This window comes from Pyxicephalus adspersus, chromosome 7, assembly GCF_032062135.1.
Source record: "Pyxicephalus adspersus chromosome 7, UCB_Pads_2.0, whole genome shotgun sequence".
NCBI classification, from domain to species: domain Eukaryota; kingdom Metazoa; phylum Chordata; class Amphibia; order Anura; family Pyxicephalidae; genus Pyxicephalus; species Pyxicephalus adspersus.
In genome coordinates this window covers 35,281,995-35,300,210 of record NC_092864.1, presented here as the reverse complement: position 1 = coordinate 35,300,210, position 18,216 = coordinate 35,281,995, and the positions used below count along the sequence as shown (strand labels likewise).

Below are 18,216 nucleotides of genomic sequence, written 5' to 3'. Positions count from 1 at the left end.
GGGGGTTTCTTCACTTGGTCTGGTCCAGGTCCAGAAATGGTATGAGCCCAAAACATAGGGTCAGCTGATATTCTGAACATACTGAATGCTGGGGTTTTTGTTTCTTCCCTGATGGCACAGGAATGTTTTAGGGTCTAAATTTTGAAAGAGTGGTTCAGGGTGCATGAGACATTATTTTCACACATGGATTGGCCACCATGGAGTCCAGACCTGAACCCCATTGAGAATCTTTGGGATGTGCTGGAGAAGACTTTACACAGCGGTCTGACTTTCCCATCATCAGTACAAGATCTAGACGAAAAACTGATCTGAAATTAATATTTTAACATTATAAAGGCTTATTGAAATGATACCATGATGAATGTGTGCTGTAAGTAAAGCTAAAGTGGTCCAATGAAATAGAGTGTGTGACTTTTTTTGGCTAGGCAGTATATAAGTCCCTTCTTCATAATAAATGTACTATGAGAATATTTCTCTTGGTGGAATGGCGGGGGAGGGACCCAGATTTTTGAAAAAGTTTACAATGCCGTTTTTTGGGTAATGGGACAGGCAGCGTCTCCTACGTAATATCTAGTTCTAGATGAATGAATGAATGAAAAGACATAGAAGATATAACACAATTCTTTCCAATTAAAAGTCCTTTCAGCTAAAAGTATCCTGGCTACAAAGAGAAAAATGTTCCCTGAACACGTTGACATTTATCCTGATAGCTGATGAAATTCTCTCTCATTCTATAAAACTTCATAGATCCGTCACCTCCCCAAGGAGCATAAGCATTGTCCGCACGCCAAGCCCGACCTCTTGTACATGTAGCCGTAGAAAAATCAATGGCTTTTTTGATTCTTTTTCTGATAAAACACTAGTCTGAGGTATAACCATAGAGGATTATCTATGTCACTGAATTCTTTTTAACTTCCTTTTTTAAATAGATAAGCACAGATGACTGAGCACAAAGTTGCTGATGTGATATTTTCTACCAGAAGATGGCATTACAGACCTGCGTAATGATATACAGTCAGTTGTCGTTACATCAGATGGCGGGTAAAGTGCAACATCGTTATATGATTAAAGTTCCAATCAAAGTAAAAATCAATTTACAAACTTCTCTGATGCTTAAATTAAAGGGCGCATATTACAAAGTGTATGAAGGGAAATCATGTATGAATCTTAAAGTTACTACGTTAATAAATTGGAATAGTTAATCAGGAAAGCTTTCATCACTTGACCTCCAGTTTAAAGCAGAACTCTCTGCTAAAATAACACTTTCACTCTCAATCCCTCTTCTGCCCCAGGTTCCTTATTCTTTGCAGCATGGATAGGACAGTGGGTATCACCATTTCCTTCCCTCTTCTTCTGCTGACATCACTCAATCTAGCACTGTGCATGTGTCAGATCGGGTGACGTATCTTCCTGAAAATGAAAAAAAAAAGATGAGGATCTAACTACACATGTGTGAAATCAACACTTTTTTTTGCAGGAAAGCCCCTTATTACACATGCCCGATTTTGGGAATGTGCATAAGGAGCATCCTGGGATACACCACATGTATTCCATGCGGGTAGAAGGGATTATTGCTAGGTAGAAGGTATTAATGCAGAAGGGACATCGTCTGTCTATTTCTGCAAAACAGGTAGTCCCCAAGTTAAGGACATCTGACATACGGACAACTCCTAGATATGAACAGGGCTTCCCTGCTTGTTAATTCGTGTGCAGGGTGGAGGCTTGATGGGGGGGGAGGTGGTTTGCATGACTTGCAGAAGAAGTCTTTTGCTGTTTTGCAAGCTCTTGTAACTCTTTAATGTCCAAGACAAACTCTGAAGTTGTTTTTTTTTGCATATCAAAGCACCGAAGTTAATAAATGTCTAGGCTCCAAAAAAGATTTTTTTTTTGCTTTGTGATTAACTCACAGTTGGGATTTAATACAGTAACTGACACCATGCTGCCTAATAATATGTTGAAACAAAATCTGTCCTAATTGCATTTATTAAAATAATGTACCTGTTCTGACTTACATACAAATTCAACCTAAGAACAAACCTACAGTCCTTATCTTGTATGTAACCCGGGGACTACCTGTAAAGACCTGCCTAATTGTGGATTCTTGTAAGTTGAACTTTAAGACTGTATGAAAGTAAATACCATAGCACACCGACAGACACATTTTACATTTCCATAGTTTTTTTTTTAAGTTTTTGTGTTTTTTGGAACATAGTCTTTTGATTGATGGGAGGTATATGTGGGTTTACTGAAGGTTGAATCCAGGATGTGTTCATAAGGTATCATAACATTCAATATTTTCATAGGTGCTGATGATGTTTGGGCTCGTCAGTTCAAAACTCTTACTGAGAAAAAATTGCAAAAAGTTGGTCAATTTATACTGAGCACATGGTGGAGCAGTGGTCGTTTTAAGTGAGATCAGCACATTGGAAAAATCAGTAGCTCTAAAGATATAAACAGTTGAAGTTAAAGCCAAAACACCTCCTGACATTTATCCTAAGTCTCCCTTCTGTTACTTGAATCTAATTGGCACCCTCTTTATTTTGAAAAAGGGGGTTCAGAAATTAAAGGAGGGGTCAAGCATGACAAATGTCAAAATTACCATATACCTTTAGATGGGTAAATCTTATGATCTGCTGGTAGTTTGGCATAGTTTTACCTCTGAATTCCCTCATTGCTTTTCTTTCATAACCTAATGATTAGATTACAATAAATGCCCTCAACATTCCAGGTGAAGATGACAGAAATCTGCAAACAGAATATTACCAAAATAACCACAGCCACAGCTTGTTATCATAGCTCCAATTCTTTACTTTCTCTATTGGTTTCACATGCTGGAGAATTTCTTCTTCTGGACTGATTTACTGACTTCTTGTTTCTACATCCCTATAACTGTGAGATTAAATGTACTACAGCCTCTGACTGTAAGTCATACCAGATGTGTAATAGAATTTGATGTTGTCAACGTTCTCCTTGCTGGAGGCTATGACATGAGGAGGCAAAGCCCTGCCTCTACCAAGATGGCTACCTCTATACAGAGACAGTGCAGGACTTTGTAAATCTGTAATTGGGAAAGATCATCAGCATCAGTATCAGTTATAATGGTGATTCCTCCTTTACCTTCTACCTGCCATTCTGTGGGCACAGCTTCCAAGTTTGGTTACTTGTCCTTAACTGCTGAAAGCATGTTTGTTACTCCGGAAAACGCACTCAAATGTTACGTTTTCCTAGCTCCCTCTTAGGAGGGGGCTATCCTCTTGATACGAGTTGACATGGCCTTCAACATTAGCTAGGTGCTTTGAGAGGGCTCCTCCAAAAATGTGGCTACATCCCTAATGCCCAGGATGAGGTGCAGGCAAAGGTTGGCTTATGTGCCACCTACCTGCATTCCTGGAAAGCCTCAAATACTAATGCTATGTTTATTTACTTTGTAATGTCCATCCATGTTTTTTCTCCATTAATTAAATGAAAAAAGGCATCATAACTACCACTAGTGTTAAATTATTCAAAAACTCTGGAAAAGCTGTCTTAGTGCTCTGGTGTTTTATGTGGCATCACACCTTATTTTGCATTAAAAGAATAATAAACCAATACCAATTATGGGCTGTGTTGTCTCTCCCTATAAGCTTGAGCTATTGAGATCTCTACACTATAGGCTTTTTCAACACATGAAACAATGGACAGACCTACTATATGTTCCGTTGACTCTTCTTATCCATCATCCACTTTCTGGAACTAACCTATGTCCAGCATAACATTTCCCAGTAATAAGTATCTTCACCTGTTTGGCAAGAGTCACCCTTTAAACCAATTTATTCCATTCAGTCCGCAGAGAGCCTTTGCCAGTAATTATATTTGGAATATTCTCAGATTAACTTGACTCAAGAAGTTCTAAAACAACTTTTAAGCGTTTCTTATAAATCAGCTCCAACTTGCCGAGTGAGTCATTTGGCATTACCTGTTCTACAGATCTCTTTTAAATTAAAACCTTTTGGAATGAGTTATCATTAATATTGTGCGGAATTAATGAGGCCATCGGAATGCAGCTTCTACCACAGACTATTAATAATGTTTGAATTGTTACATTAATGTAGTATCTAATGGAGCATAAAATCTCTATCCTCTCAGGAATACGACAGATCCGATATTAATTGTTATCCTAGACTAAGGTCACAAATGAATTTAAAGATTTCACTGATCTCCGCGTAATAAACTACCAGGACGTCGCTGAACTTTGTCAGTTTTCTTTAAAGGCCACCATAGAGTGAAAATGTTTTATGATTTTTGGTAAATGAGAAGAGAAGGAGCGGCCCCTTCATAAATAAGGAGGTGAAATTGTTTTCAAGAAATGATGAATAATTCACTTAAAGTGGAACTAAACCCTTTTTTTTTCCCGAAAACGATCATCAGACAGGCTCTTTATTGGAGAAAGATTGGACAATGTTTCTTCTGCAATAAAAATAACCTTACCTGTCTGATTTTTTTAAATACACTGACTTGTCATTTTTCTGTTGAGGGCGTCAGCATATTTTTTCTTCTTTTCCTCTGGTTTCGATCTTTTTTCATCCTTATTGGCTAGCCTGGTAACTCCCACACTAACATGTGGAAGGCCAGGATTCACCAGATATCCCAGCTTATTGTAGGAAGATGTGCAGCTCAGAGATTGACAGGTGAGGAGAGCAATCAGGCAGGTGAGTATGTTTTATTGCAGGACAGGTAAGGAAAATCAGCTGTCCCTGCTTGATCACAAATTTGATCACAAAAAGTGGAACTTTAGTCCCCTTTAAAGCAGACTTATCATTTAAGTTTTAATAGGTCACTTTCCCTTTAACATAATTAAAAACATTTTTGTTTTATTTTTTGAATTACTTTTTTTCTTAAACACCCCGCCCCTTATGTCTTTACTGCCGTGGCGGTAAAACCTTAAGGGGAAACCCATAGCCTCCTGGGATACGTAAATCACATATCCCAGGAGGCTGAGATTGGGCATTGCATCTTCCTCAAATGCAAATTATCAACTTCACAATCTCACGCATGCGCATAATGGGATCTGCACTGAATTGTTTAAATTTGGTGGAAGGCATGCTACCTAAAGTTGCACATGCACAGTGTGAGATTAGGCAACATCATCAAGAACGCAGAAGAGAGAAGATGGTGCCGTGGGACATAACGGGGAGCCCTGGAAAGACAGAAAGTACATTGATCATAGACTTTCAATTAGAAAGCGTAAGGGATTTTTTATTTATTTATTTATTTAATGCAAATTCCCCTTAACTTGCCATTATGCCAATACACGTACATAAGGGGACCTGACATCAGATACATGAGGAAGTGCACCACTTCCAGGTATTTATTGCCTCTCTTTTTTTTAATCTGCTTTTCTCTACAAAAGTAGGTACCATGTTTTCTGACTGGAGATGCCAGCTCAGAGCTTAGGCAAGGTAACTGGTCTTGTATCCACCCCCTGTAGATTTTTACATTTGGCCTGTAGTGGGCAGGGCTCATGGGCCCCTCCCACATTCCTGTCCTTACAGCACAGGCTATATACAGTACCATGCTGATATCACAGCTTCCACTACAAGATAAAAATAGATTTGATTTTGGTGAGAATTAATTTATATTTTATGTAGCTATTAAAAAATATATTTGAATTTAATTTTTTTTTACTATAATATACTATATTTATAATATTTAGTAATAAAATAAGGTCATATGTAGAGCAAGTATCAAACAGATTACCTTGTCCTAACTACATTTAGAAGAAACTTTACTTCCCAACTTTGATTCTTTTTTCCTTTTTGGACATTTAGTGTTTGAGCAAGACCACTAGATCGGTTTATATGGAGCACCTGATCTTCTTTCGTCCATTTTTAGGCATATGAATATTTCAAATTGGATTTCTCATTTGCATTCTGCTAGTGCCAACCCCAAGGATCTTTATATAATAATATCAGGGGGGAAATGAAAAGGAATGCAGGTAAGTGTGCCTAGACTGGCCTGTCTTTTTTTATTTTTAACCAAAATGCTATGACCCTTTCTCTAGCACTGCTATCAATACTTTGCAGAATACAATTAACTTTCCCTTTTTACTTTAAAACCAGTAACAAACTACAGTACATCAGCCAAAGTGCAATATTACTTTATGTCTGTAGGTGTCACTCTTTCTACATTCAGGTGGCAGCAATGCAATTATATCAATGCGTAGGCCATGCTGTGTGCAAATTCCAACAATCTGCAACATTCCAACAGGTCACATCTATCACTATTATTATTATTTATATTATTTATTATTTTTATTATTGTTAATACTAATAATAATAATAAACTGTACTTATAAGGCACTAACATAATATGCAGCGCTGTACATTTAATAGGGGTTGCAATTGACAGACAGATATAGACAATGAGGAGGAAAGGTCCCTGGCCAAAGGAACTTACATTTTGTTGCTGCAATCAATGAAATAAGAGTATTAGGCTGATGAAAGTTTTCACAGAGCATTTCTAATTTATTTGTATATATTTTTTCTTTTTTGTAGATATACCTGAAAGTAATTGATGTGGCCTTTTACATTTGTCTGTTGTTTATTATGTGTATACTTTTATTTATTTTATTGGCACATTTGCAAATCAGTGAAACTTGCATGCTTTTGCATCTCATTAATCATCTCTAATAATGAACCATCTATTTCATCATGTGCCTGAGCTTGTTTTTTATTTTATTTATTTATTTATGACTGTTTGAACAATTCTTTGTTCGGGTTATAGTGGTAAGAATTTAGGCTTCATATTGGGGGAGAATAATTGTTTATGGCCTGGTTACAGTGCACCTTGGTCCCCTATGTAATATAGGCAGTGTTACCTGTAGATAAAAATTAGAAAATAACAATTTGTAAAACAGCAGAAATATACATACCTAAGCCCCCGGCTAGATGAAAGTGATGTTGCACCACTCCTAACCCTAAAAAGATGAAGATTGTCCAATAACGCACTCCTGGACTGTGCTGGGGCAATATCTCATAGGAGTTAGAATCCTCAGCTTTCCTCCCCCTGTGAAGGCCTGGGAGCACCAACCTAAGCTCTTTGGGTGGCAGGTAGGGTGTACAGTATTTTTTTCTCATTTAATAATGTGAGAATTTTTCTGTTTTTCGTGTTGTTTTTTTTTCTGCTTTTTTATTGCTTTTACAGGTAACAGATTTGTTACATAGGGGGTTCTAAAAGTTTGGTAATCCACTTTATTTAAGAGTGAGACCCATTAGTAGTAGTTTTAAGCATAATGGTGTAAGGTATAATTATAATGAAAGATGACAATTACTTTTATTATTATTAATTTGAAAAGAGCAGGGGCAGACCCCTGAAAGCCTAACTATTAATGCAAATAAAAAGTACAATGAACAGTTCTCAAATGTATTTTTTGCAACTGCACTGATATGGCTACAATTATCTGAAACATAAGAACAGGCCAAGTCTCATGAGATTTTTAGTGATTGGGTTTATATTCTGCTTATCAACACATTTGTATGTAGTGCCCTCATTCTGACACAAGGTGGCAGTGTAGTCACAGCTGAGTTCAAGGTACAAGTTTTTATGCAACATTTAATTTCCTTTGAAGTCTGAATTTACCAAATTACCACTATCCTATCAAACATTCTATAAGAGGAATGTGTGTTGTTGTGTTCTCATATTTGTAGACTTCTTATCATCTGTTTCATTCTTTGCTGCATTCAAGAGCTTGTACCCTCTTTGCAGGCAATTTTTGCTAACATGTATCCCAGCAGTGTATCACCTTAAACACCTTAAAAATGCAATGTTTTATTTCATGCAATGTGTGCTGACATTTGCCATTTGTAGCCCCTGTAGGATGCCAATGCAGGAACAGAACTAGTGAGCCTGGACAGCATTGCCATCCTATAATAAGAATTGCCTGCACAATGATATTCATGGGAGTATCAGCAGACATTATTTGTTTTTTGTTTTTTTAGGGAGACTAGGGAGTATAACCTTCACAGTTTGTTCTGGTGACTAATGGTTCAAAGAAAGAGCAAATCCAAAATTTCTTGCAACCAAAACAGGTGGAGGATCAGTTTTTCCAGTGACAACTGACTAACGCTAGGCATCCACACCGAGATTAGGTTTTGATTAGACAAATGGATCAAAAATCTATTACAAAATAGGACTTTTTCTATACTGGTTTTGGCCCACATAGTTCTGCACCTCAATATGTAATATGTTGATTATTTGAGTGGTGCAAGACAGTACAAGGATCTATGTTCCACAATTGATTTTTGATTAGAGATATCTTTGCTAGATTGAGCATACATATAATTGTGTGAGGGGTGGTTAAAAGCTGGCCATTCATTGGTTGATGGCTGCACAAGTGTAGTGACCATATCTTTGCTTCACCAATCATCCTACACCCAACAGAACCAATGTGCAACCTTCGGAGCTCCCTACCAACTGCAAACCAATGGGAGCTTCCCTTGACATGAACACTGATGACGACCATGAACTAAGTCAACCACCTGGCTTGGGGAACTCTTGAAATAAGGTTCAGGTCTGCAGGAAACCCCTCCTATAATTACTATATCCACAGCTCACAGTACATTAGCATGATGGTCAGTGAGAAGAATATAGCCAAATTGATCATTGGAAACAGACTGACCTGAGAGTCACATACTGCTCATTGTTCAAGGAACCCCCAGCAATCTCTGGAGGAACCCTGGTTGAGAAACATTGCTCTAAACTGATTCTAAGTACTGTGTACTGTGTTATCCTTATTATACCTACACTCACTAACACTTATTAGATAACCAAAGACCTAATCAAAGGAAAGTTTTGACTTAGAACTTTGGTCTAATAGAAAATCATTGCTATAAAGAGACTCTACACTGGTTTAAAGATTATATATATATATATATATATATATATATATATATATATATACAATTTGTAGCTAGCCATTACACTAGCACAATGTGGATTTCCCACAACTTCTACCCCTCTGAATATGGCTCATTGTTCTTTCTCTATACAGTTTGATTTTAGGCATCCCCGGCATTATACCTCTGAGCATCTCATTGGTCATGCAATTGGCTTGCACATCTTGAGGAATGTCAGGGATGCAGAGCTTCTTATTATAACACATTGACCATGGAATACAAATCTCCAGTAAGCTTTGTATGTAATGTATCATATTTTTGTTTATGGCTAAATTTGACAATGTAAGTTAAACTTTAAAATGAGGAAAAAATACAAACTGCCATAGATCATCAATTAATATTAAATGTATTCCTCTCAGGTACACATAGACATCTGTTCTGTGGATACTGAGAGCTTACTTCATACTATTGCCCTTACCATAGTAATATGATCGGTTCATTACAGTGATAGGTCTATTACATTCTAATATATCTTCTTGGGGCTGATTTATTCAAAGTTAATTCTGCATTCCATTTTACCTGTTTTGGTCAAGTCGCTTTGTTCCCAAAAAACACAGCAATCGATCTACAACTTTTTATTTTAAATATTTACTTACTTTAGGGGATTTGGGTTTCTTCTTGGGATTTGGGTTTCTGCATGCCTCTGAGCAATGCAAGCAGATCAGGGCTGGTAGAAGGGCCTTTAAATGACTGTACATAACTATCTGAAATCATTGTTAAAAACCGATCTGAATATAAATCAAAGTACTTATTTCTACCTGAAAATATTGAAAAATGTTTAGACTTGAGTACTAACCTAAAGCACAAAATGTATGAATAAAAATTCCAATGTTGTCAATAACAATAAAAATATAAAACGTATAATAATAAAGTTTTTGATATATATATTTATATTTATATTTATTTTAAAAGCATTTATTTAAAAGGAAAACACATTTAAATCCCACAGACTCAGCCTATTCATTTTTTTTCTCCCCCTTTTCACAGGTTATGTACATTAAAATTGTATTTTGTACATTAAAATTGGTTATGATGGATCAGTTGCTAATAAATGGCTTTTTGTACATAATTGTTTGCCACCAGTAGATGGCAATGTGTCCTCATGTAAACGGTGTAACATATTCATCTCTATAATGGCAAGAGTTTGTTAGACACTCTATATGACAATACAGCACCCTCTAGTGGTGTGACCAAAAGAAAAAAGATTTTTTAATGGCATTTTCAGGGGGAAAAAATCTTGGTGTATTTCCCCCTCAAAATCTTGTGTATATACATTAAATTTAGTTATGAAAATTTTAACTGAACATTTATAGAACTTGCCTAAGTACCTTAAAGTATCTTTTTTTTATTATGCTCCTGTGATCACCTTTTACAGTAACACACTGGTGGAAGGGAAGCGCACAATTCTAAACTTGAGAACTTCAGTAGACATATTTTCCCTTGTTGACCTACCAGATGGGCAAATCCTATCGCCATGTATTGAGGTGAAGAGGCTTAAACAGTATTTGCAGAAAATACTAGCAAGTAGGCAAGTTAGGATATATATATATATATATATATATATATATATATGACCAAGATCCTAGGAATATCCTAGAAATATAATTGCCTGGAGATCTGCTATTTATCAATTTTCAGCAAAACTAAAGCTTACCTTTTAATGCTCATCCAGCATTGAAGATCAGTTGAAGCTGCAATGATAAAAGACATGTCAGATGCTTAGTTGCCTCCAGAGCTGAGATCAATCACTTGGTTTAATATGGTCAACCCTTCCCCCTACCAGAGGGATAACTATGAAATGTGCCTTAAAGACCCACACACATTCATGCAGCCAGAGGAGGCACCAATAATAGATAACCATATGGTTTATCCTGGTTTAGGGGCCACACAACCCATCATTCATCATGTGGTCTCAAGGTAAAGAATAGATGTCTACAAAGCAGCTATGGTGGCTTTACTGCCTTGTGAATGTGACTTACATAAAGCAGATCGGTCTAAATAAAACTAATCAGGGTTGATAAATATATGCGCATGATTTCCCATTTTTTTATTTGTAAAATTTGCACAATTGTGTTACTAATCATGAGATAAAATTAACCCTGGTGCCTTCCATGCTCTGACAAATAAAACAGAAGCCCCGAAAGGTCTCTTACAATCTTTTATAAATAGCTACCACAATTACATAAATTAATAGAAAATTGAATAAAAATACATATGCACCTGATTTGCTAATTTGAAATTTGTAAAATTTGGCAAAATTGTTTAGGTAAACATGAGGTAAATTTAATCCCAATACCTACCATGTACTGTCATGCCTTGCAGAGCCTGATGCCAGGACATGCTCCTTTATGCCTCAAAGTCCATGCTGAAGTACTGTGATGGACTGACTCACTAACCTGTGGCCCAATTCGAAGGAAGGGGGAGAACCAGGCACCAAGTCATTTTTTGCCCACTCCACTGTATACGGGCTTTGCAGGTTGAAGCTGAGAATATCAAAAGCAACTTTAGATGTCTTCTCTTCAGACAATTTTATTATCTTCCTACTCGCAATGTGCATAATAATGTTCCCAACACTGTCCCCTATGCTGGAGATGCGGTTAATAAAAAATTGAATGCCATCCATCATGTCCAGTCCCCAATGATTGCCAGGAGCCAGCTAGAGTGGTGATTACTGTTTTTGTTACAATGACATGACAAAATAAGCCTTAAGCTTGCAGATGAACACTGCCACGTTCAGGCTACCGTGCTTACTGTTTAATACTGTGATTGTCAGATACAACTACAGCATTTAAAACATTAAAACAACTAAAGCATAGAAAAATAGTTTTGTTTAAAAAACTAAGAATAATCTGGGTTTTTTTTATGTTCGTGTTACCTTTTCAGTTTAATGATTATGCTACGTTTTGCACTCTTCATTCAGTCCACTGTGCTGATCTGTTGAGATGAGTCACCCCTTACTCAAACAGACTTTTAGTATATTGGAGAGTCTGACCAGGTCTTTTACTTAGACCTGACTCCTCACAGCAATGGTTTAATCTGTGGTGCCTATTGACCCCCCCCCCAACACAGACACACACTTGCTTTAAAAGAAAAATGGGGGTAAGACCATGTTAGTAAAACATCAGAACTGCAGGAGCATATATGTGACTTCAGTTGGGTTATACAGGTTTCATCTGCTAAAGGTTGTGTATTTTTGCCCAGCCATTCCAAAGAGATACATATCAATGTGAGACAACACAAACAGATTGATGATTAAACAATTTCTTATACTGCAGTTAAGTAGTACAGCTTAGTCATCTAACTACCTCTAATGATGGAGCAGGAGGTGATGGAAGGGGCTATTGGATTCTAGTTGTGTCCTTTGAGTTCTCCTATACAGGAAACTACATGAAGCAGGTTCAGGTGTTCCTCCTGGAGCTCGCTTTAATTATACAACTATCACACAGCTTCTGTTACTAAAGTAAGAATGGCAGCCACACAGATTATTTATAACTGGCAATAGGAAAATGTGCATATGGATAGGCTAAAAAATATAATTAAAGGTGAAAGAGTTTTTAATTGCATGTAATGTAAAGCCAAGAACATGCCGCCTTGTCAATGCACCCCTGATAAGGGTAATCATAAACTCAAAACTATCTGAGCCCCCAAATATGGGGAAAAAATGTCTATTTCGGAGAAGCCTAAAAAATTGTTGGTTGCCTGTTGGCATGCTTGCCCACATGACTTTACTTTGACTTTACAAATCCATGTACGTGTTCCAGGTTATTGATGCAGAAAGAATTGGAACAAGAGGCTCAGAGGGTCAGGGTCCATATTTCTAGGAAAAGGTTACCTTTGCAGTGCATCACTACATGTATGTGTAACTATATATATTTATATGTGTGTGTGTGCTGTATATTCAATTAATAAATCAAAAAAGTCTAATCTCTTGTCTATATATATACACATATATATATATATATATATATATATATATATATATATATATATAAATGTGTGTATATAAATATATCTCAAAGGATAAAATGAAAAGTCTGTATTGACTGAATTGATTTTGCTTTTTTTATTTCTTCATTTCTAAGTACAAGGTACCGGAATCTATAAATCAATAACTTGACAATCTGAGGCATAACAGAGCTGGATGTCCAATCACAGCCTTGCCAGCAGCGCTGTGCTCCAGACGCACAGCTCCAGCCTGCACATGCCAGTTAATCAGCAGACTCCAGCATGGACTGGTAGAGGAATTCAAAAGTGAGAAGTGCACAGCGAAGCAGCAGTCAGACTGCGCAGCTCTGTAGTCAGATGTGACACTCTGTGGATCTATGCTAACATCCAAGTCCCCAGCACTGCACAGAGGACAGCCTGCTGCCAGTTACAAGCTTGGAGGTGTGCCTAGCCATTAGAGTGAGACTGGATGCAAGAGCTAAATCCCATTCTTCTAATTCTCTGTTATAACCCAGCTGCTTCTATAGGTCTCGTCCCTATGAAATGAGCCCACTTTTTTGGAAACACCTTTAAAAAGTGCCAGAAAATAACCTGACGATGAATCTTTTTAGCTAGCAAAAACAGCTAAAAAAGAAAAAAGACCTTTATTTTCGGGTGCAAAAAGTTGGAAAGCAAACGCAGACATTGGATGAATTTTATTCTTTACCCTGACAAAAGGAATCTTCTACATTTTCTACTTTTGGATGGGACCCGGAAGCAGAAATGAATCATAATCCCAAGAATATGGTAATTACATTTCAATGATTGGTGTGCATGCTTGTTCCAGACCTTTGTATTTTGTACGTCAACGTATAGCTTTATATATTATTTTTTTCCACTTACAGTGTTGTGTTTGTTTTTAGGTTGTTGTGTTACGTCTCTTGTAACAAGTCCCTTTAAACGTGATTATGCTAAAGAATGAAGATTAAAGAATTCATCTAGGAGTCTCCTGACTACAAAAAATGGAGCTACATCTATTCTCTCTTCTCCTGGTCAAGTGTCTTCTTCATTTGGTAAGATTAATTGCTGTTTTTGAAAAACATTAAACGGATCTGATTGCCACTTTTTGAAATTCTGACTTTAAATTATTTATGTGAGGAATATCACAGTCCCTAACATAAATGAGGAAAACGCAACAGACCAATAGAGGAAATCATTGAGATTAAATAAACTAATATTGTGTAAATGTTCCATTTTAATATTCAGCAGCTAATTCATTTTGTATCAAATATATTAAATCTCTTTTCAATTTGGATTCAGATTTCCTGCATGTAATTTTTAAAAGGGCAATTTTTTTAACTCCTAGTGCTGATTCTGAATTTGAAGCAGATTTTGGGAGTTTTTTTTATACATATATATTTTGAAATGCATTTTTACTCTATCTTTCACATAAACTTTTTTTCTATTTCATGTCTTATGCTGATGCATATAGTTTTGTTCTGTAAATTTATAGAATACCATTATTTGCGAACCTGATGGAGGGTTAACACTGGATTTGTTAACTCACTCGAATGGGCAGTGCCAGGTAGTATGTTGTCGGTAATAAAGTTGTGAAAGTTTTGATATTTTTAAAATACATTTTGTTGACTTCTACTTGCTGATCCTGAGAAAGCTGTTTACTTTATCTTGAAATGTGACTTCCCTACGACAGTTGTGTAAATATATAGTATGTCTGGGAATATCATGGAGACCAATGATTGGCATTTAAATATCACCTGATTGGAGAATAATGATACTAAAGTAAAAATTGGCAAGCCCGCTGCCGTAAGAACATCCACGACTCATTTAGGCAACTGTTTATGGTTTCACAATGAATTTTATCTCATGGCGTTCTTTTAAACTGGCTCTTGTCTGGGTGTGCCATAATATACCAAAAAAGAAAATTGTGGAATCCAATATTTCTCTTTATTAGCAATAATATTTAATATTTCTATGTATTATTAGAATTGTCAGGTATATACCTTAAGACAGCAAAGCAACAGTGCCTTTGTGCAATATGGGGTAATGCAAAGCAAATAATTATGTTTAACACATTTAGATTGGAAGAATTTTGATTGGCTGATGAAATTAGCTCTTTATGGTTATGTTTAAAATCTGGTCTGAAGATTTGTTACTCAATTCTGGTAATAGAAATGTCTGCATGTGATTGAACATGTTATTTCGGTTTGTCAAACAGTTGTCTGTTGGGTTTTTGAAACCACTGTTAGTTTCTGTAGGTAGAAAAAACTTTTAAATTATCAATATTTTCTTAATGTTCTGGAAGACATGGTGATCTAGTGGTTAGATCCCTTGTGGCACTGGGGTATTTGGTTCAGAACTTTGTGGTATCATCGAGTGTCTGGCTGATCTTCCTAGTGTGGACGAAGGTACTGGCATTGGGGACTTTAATGATTTAAAATTAATTGATGGATCTTGGGGCAGTGAGTTGTGGGAATGTTCTTATGAGTTGCTGATATATATTTATAAATAAGTCCCAATGCAAAAACGGAAAAAAATACTTTATCTCATTACTTATCTAATTTTAGAAGGAATAAAATAAAAACATGAATTGGTCTATATAGATGTGTACTTAATAACAGATTGTCACTTGCAAGTGGCCACTGGCAAATTAGACTGATATTGGCAATTGTGGCCTACCACCCAGGGCATTGTTCAATTCTCCTGCCATAGTCACACTTGACTAATGTCTATCCACATGGGCTCTACCCCTTTTGTCACCAAATAGATGACCTCTCAGCCAGGGCAGTATGTAACATATTTCCTGAACTGGACATATGTGACCGATGTCCATCTATATATTTTCCACCCCTTTTAATACCAATGACAATGGTGTCGGAGATAAGGAAGTATTTCACATTTCTCCTACCCTAGACACACTTGACTAATGTCCATCAAAACAATATCCCCCCTCATTTGTCAACAATTAAACAACCTCCCAACCAGGGCAGTATTTATACTTTCTCCTGCCCTAGCCACACATGACTAATATCCATTCATATGTTCTCTACCATTTTTGTCACCTCCCAGCCAGGGCAGCATTTACCATGTCTCCTGCCATGGGCATACATCACTAACGCCCATTCATACATGCTCCATCCAATTTATTACTAATGAAAAGTCCTCCACATGACATGGCATTATTTACCATTTCTGCTATGCATGACATCACTTGCCTAATGCCCATGGATATAGTCTACATCCCTCTTTGCCATGAAATAACTTCCCTGCCAGGGCATTATTTAACATGTCTCCTATCATAGAAATACAAGACAAATGCCCATCCAAGCAGCCTCCACCCCTTTTGTCACTAATTAAAATACCCCCCAACAAGTGCAGTATTTACCATGCCTCCTGCCTTTGGCGTACATGACTAATATCCATCCGTGCAGTCTTCACCCCTTTTGCGAACAAATAATCTCCCAGCCAGGGCAGTATTTATCCTATTTCCTGGCCTGGACATGCATGACTGATGCCCATCCATAAAGGCTCCACTCTTTTATCACCTATAAAATATCTTTCCATGTAGGCCAGTATTTAGCATTTTTCCTGCCCCTTGGCACACATGGCATCTATTTATATAAGCTCCAACCTTCTCTCTCTCCAGATAAATAGTTATATATAGCTAGGTGAATCCAGACTGGCAGCAGGCTGTATTGTACTTTATATATATTGCTTACCACTAAAAATGGCTGCAAGACAGTAGACATCTTGTAACTCCTTCAAGCAGTCTCTGCTGATGGATTTGCCCATAGGTGTCCAGAAAAACTCACACAAACACTAAACAATCAAAATGGTGTAAACAAAATTGCTTTCATGTTGTATATTGATGATTTCTCCTTTTATCCTTCCTGCTGGACACCTGGGGAGCAACAACACAGCTCATGCTTCAGGTTTAAATCCTTTCAACTTTGAGATAGCGGGTTTAGCTAAAAGGACTCTGAAACTATCACAGGCAGACAGACAGACATAGACACATAGGACGATAGATAGACAGATAGATCGATAGATAGATAGAATGATAGGTAGATAGATTCCAAACTTTGTAGTGATCCTTTATTTAAGTCTAAAAACTGCCAAATGTAGTTTTATAGTTCTGTGTCATTTTAAAGCGGTCATAAGCATTTGTCAAACAATAGGCATGGCAAGCTGGGCACTACCATTGGGAACCTGTTCCATCGCCAAGAACCAACACTAAATAAAAATAAACAAATTGGTATGTCTACATAGATACAACTGTCATCTCCGTCAAATCAAACACACGCTGAACTCAACATTTTACATAAAGAGGTCCAGGCTAAGCATTCCTTCAGAATGATTGGTTCTTGAGTCTCAGTTGACCAGGGGCAAAATCTGTACACTTCTTTTTCGATTGGTTCCTATTTCTGTCAGGAAACTGCAAGCTTTTTTGGCTAAAAGTTCATAATTTGTGAAGTTAGTAAATTCTGGGAATTCATATCCCTTGATAAAAGATAAAATTACAATTCTCCATGAAACCATGGGGTTCCTCGACCTGTTGCTGATGGTTTTCCCATCTGATGATGCCTGCAATGTTCTGGGTTTAACACCAATTGGTAGGGCCACAGGCATGATCCCAATAATATTTTTACCTGTCTATAAGGATTGATTTCAAACCAACAAGAGAAAGAGGGACATCTCTCACGCTGAGATGGGCAAGTGTCTAATGAATTCATTTTAGTAGGGGTTCCGCAAGACATGTACAATATTTTAAGGGTTCCTCATTGATACAAAGCTTGAGAAAAACAAAGATAGATAGATAGATAGATAGATAGATAGATAGATAGATAGATAGACAGATAGATCAACCATTCTTAACAAGGATTCTGTAGAACCCTAGGGTTACTCCAGAGGAAGGTAGCCAGGGGTTTCTTGAGCTGTTGCTGACCGTCCTCCCATCTAACAGTGCCTACATAGTTCTGGGTTTAGCACCACTTGGTAGGGCCACAAGCATGACCCCAATTATCTTTTTAACTGTTCAAAACAGGGTTGAATCCAGACCACCATGGTAGGAGGGACATTCTGTTTACTGACCATCAATGTTAGAGTAATTTTTTCTAATGAATTCATTTTAGTAACATTTTTTACTATTTTTAACATATTTTATAACATTATTTTAAGGGTTCTTGAGGGGTAAAACTGTTGAGAAGAACTGAGATAGATAGATAGATAGATAGATAGAGATAGATAGATAGATAGATAGATAGATAGATAGATAGATAGATAGATAGATAGAGATAGATAGATAGATAGATAGATAGATAGATAGATAGATAGATAGATA

The 18,216-nt window shown here is 36.8% G+C and overlaps 1 protein-coding gene across 1 annotated transcript in view; it reads left to right on the top strand.

The window, feature by feature from the left end:
- Positions 1-13,163: 13,163 nt before the first annotated feature.
- The window catches only part of NXPH2 (neurexophilin 2), a 70,013-nt gene continuing 64,960 nt past the window's right edge, over positions 13,164-18,216 (top strand). Inside the window, exons 1-2 of the mRNA XM_072418116.1 lie at positions 13,164-13,664; positions 13,781-13,930. Coding sequence (XP_072274217.1) covers positions 13,880-13,930 — 51 coding nt within the window. The 5' untranslated portion in view covers positions 13,164-13,664; positions 13,781-13,879. The remainder of the gene's footprint in view (positions 13,665-13,780; positions 13,931-18,216) is intronic.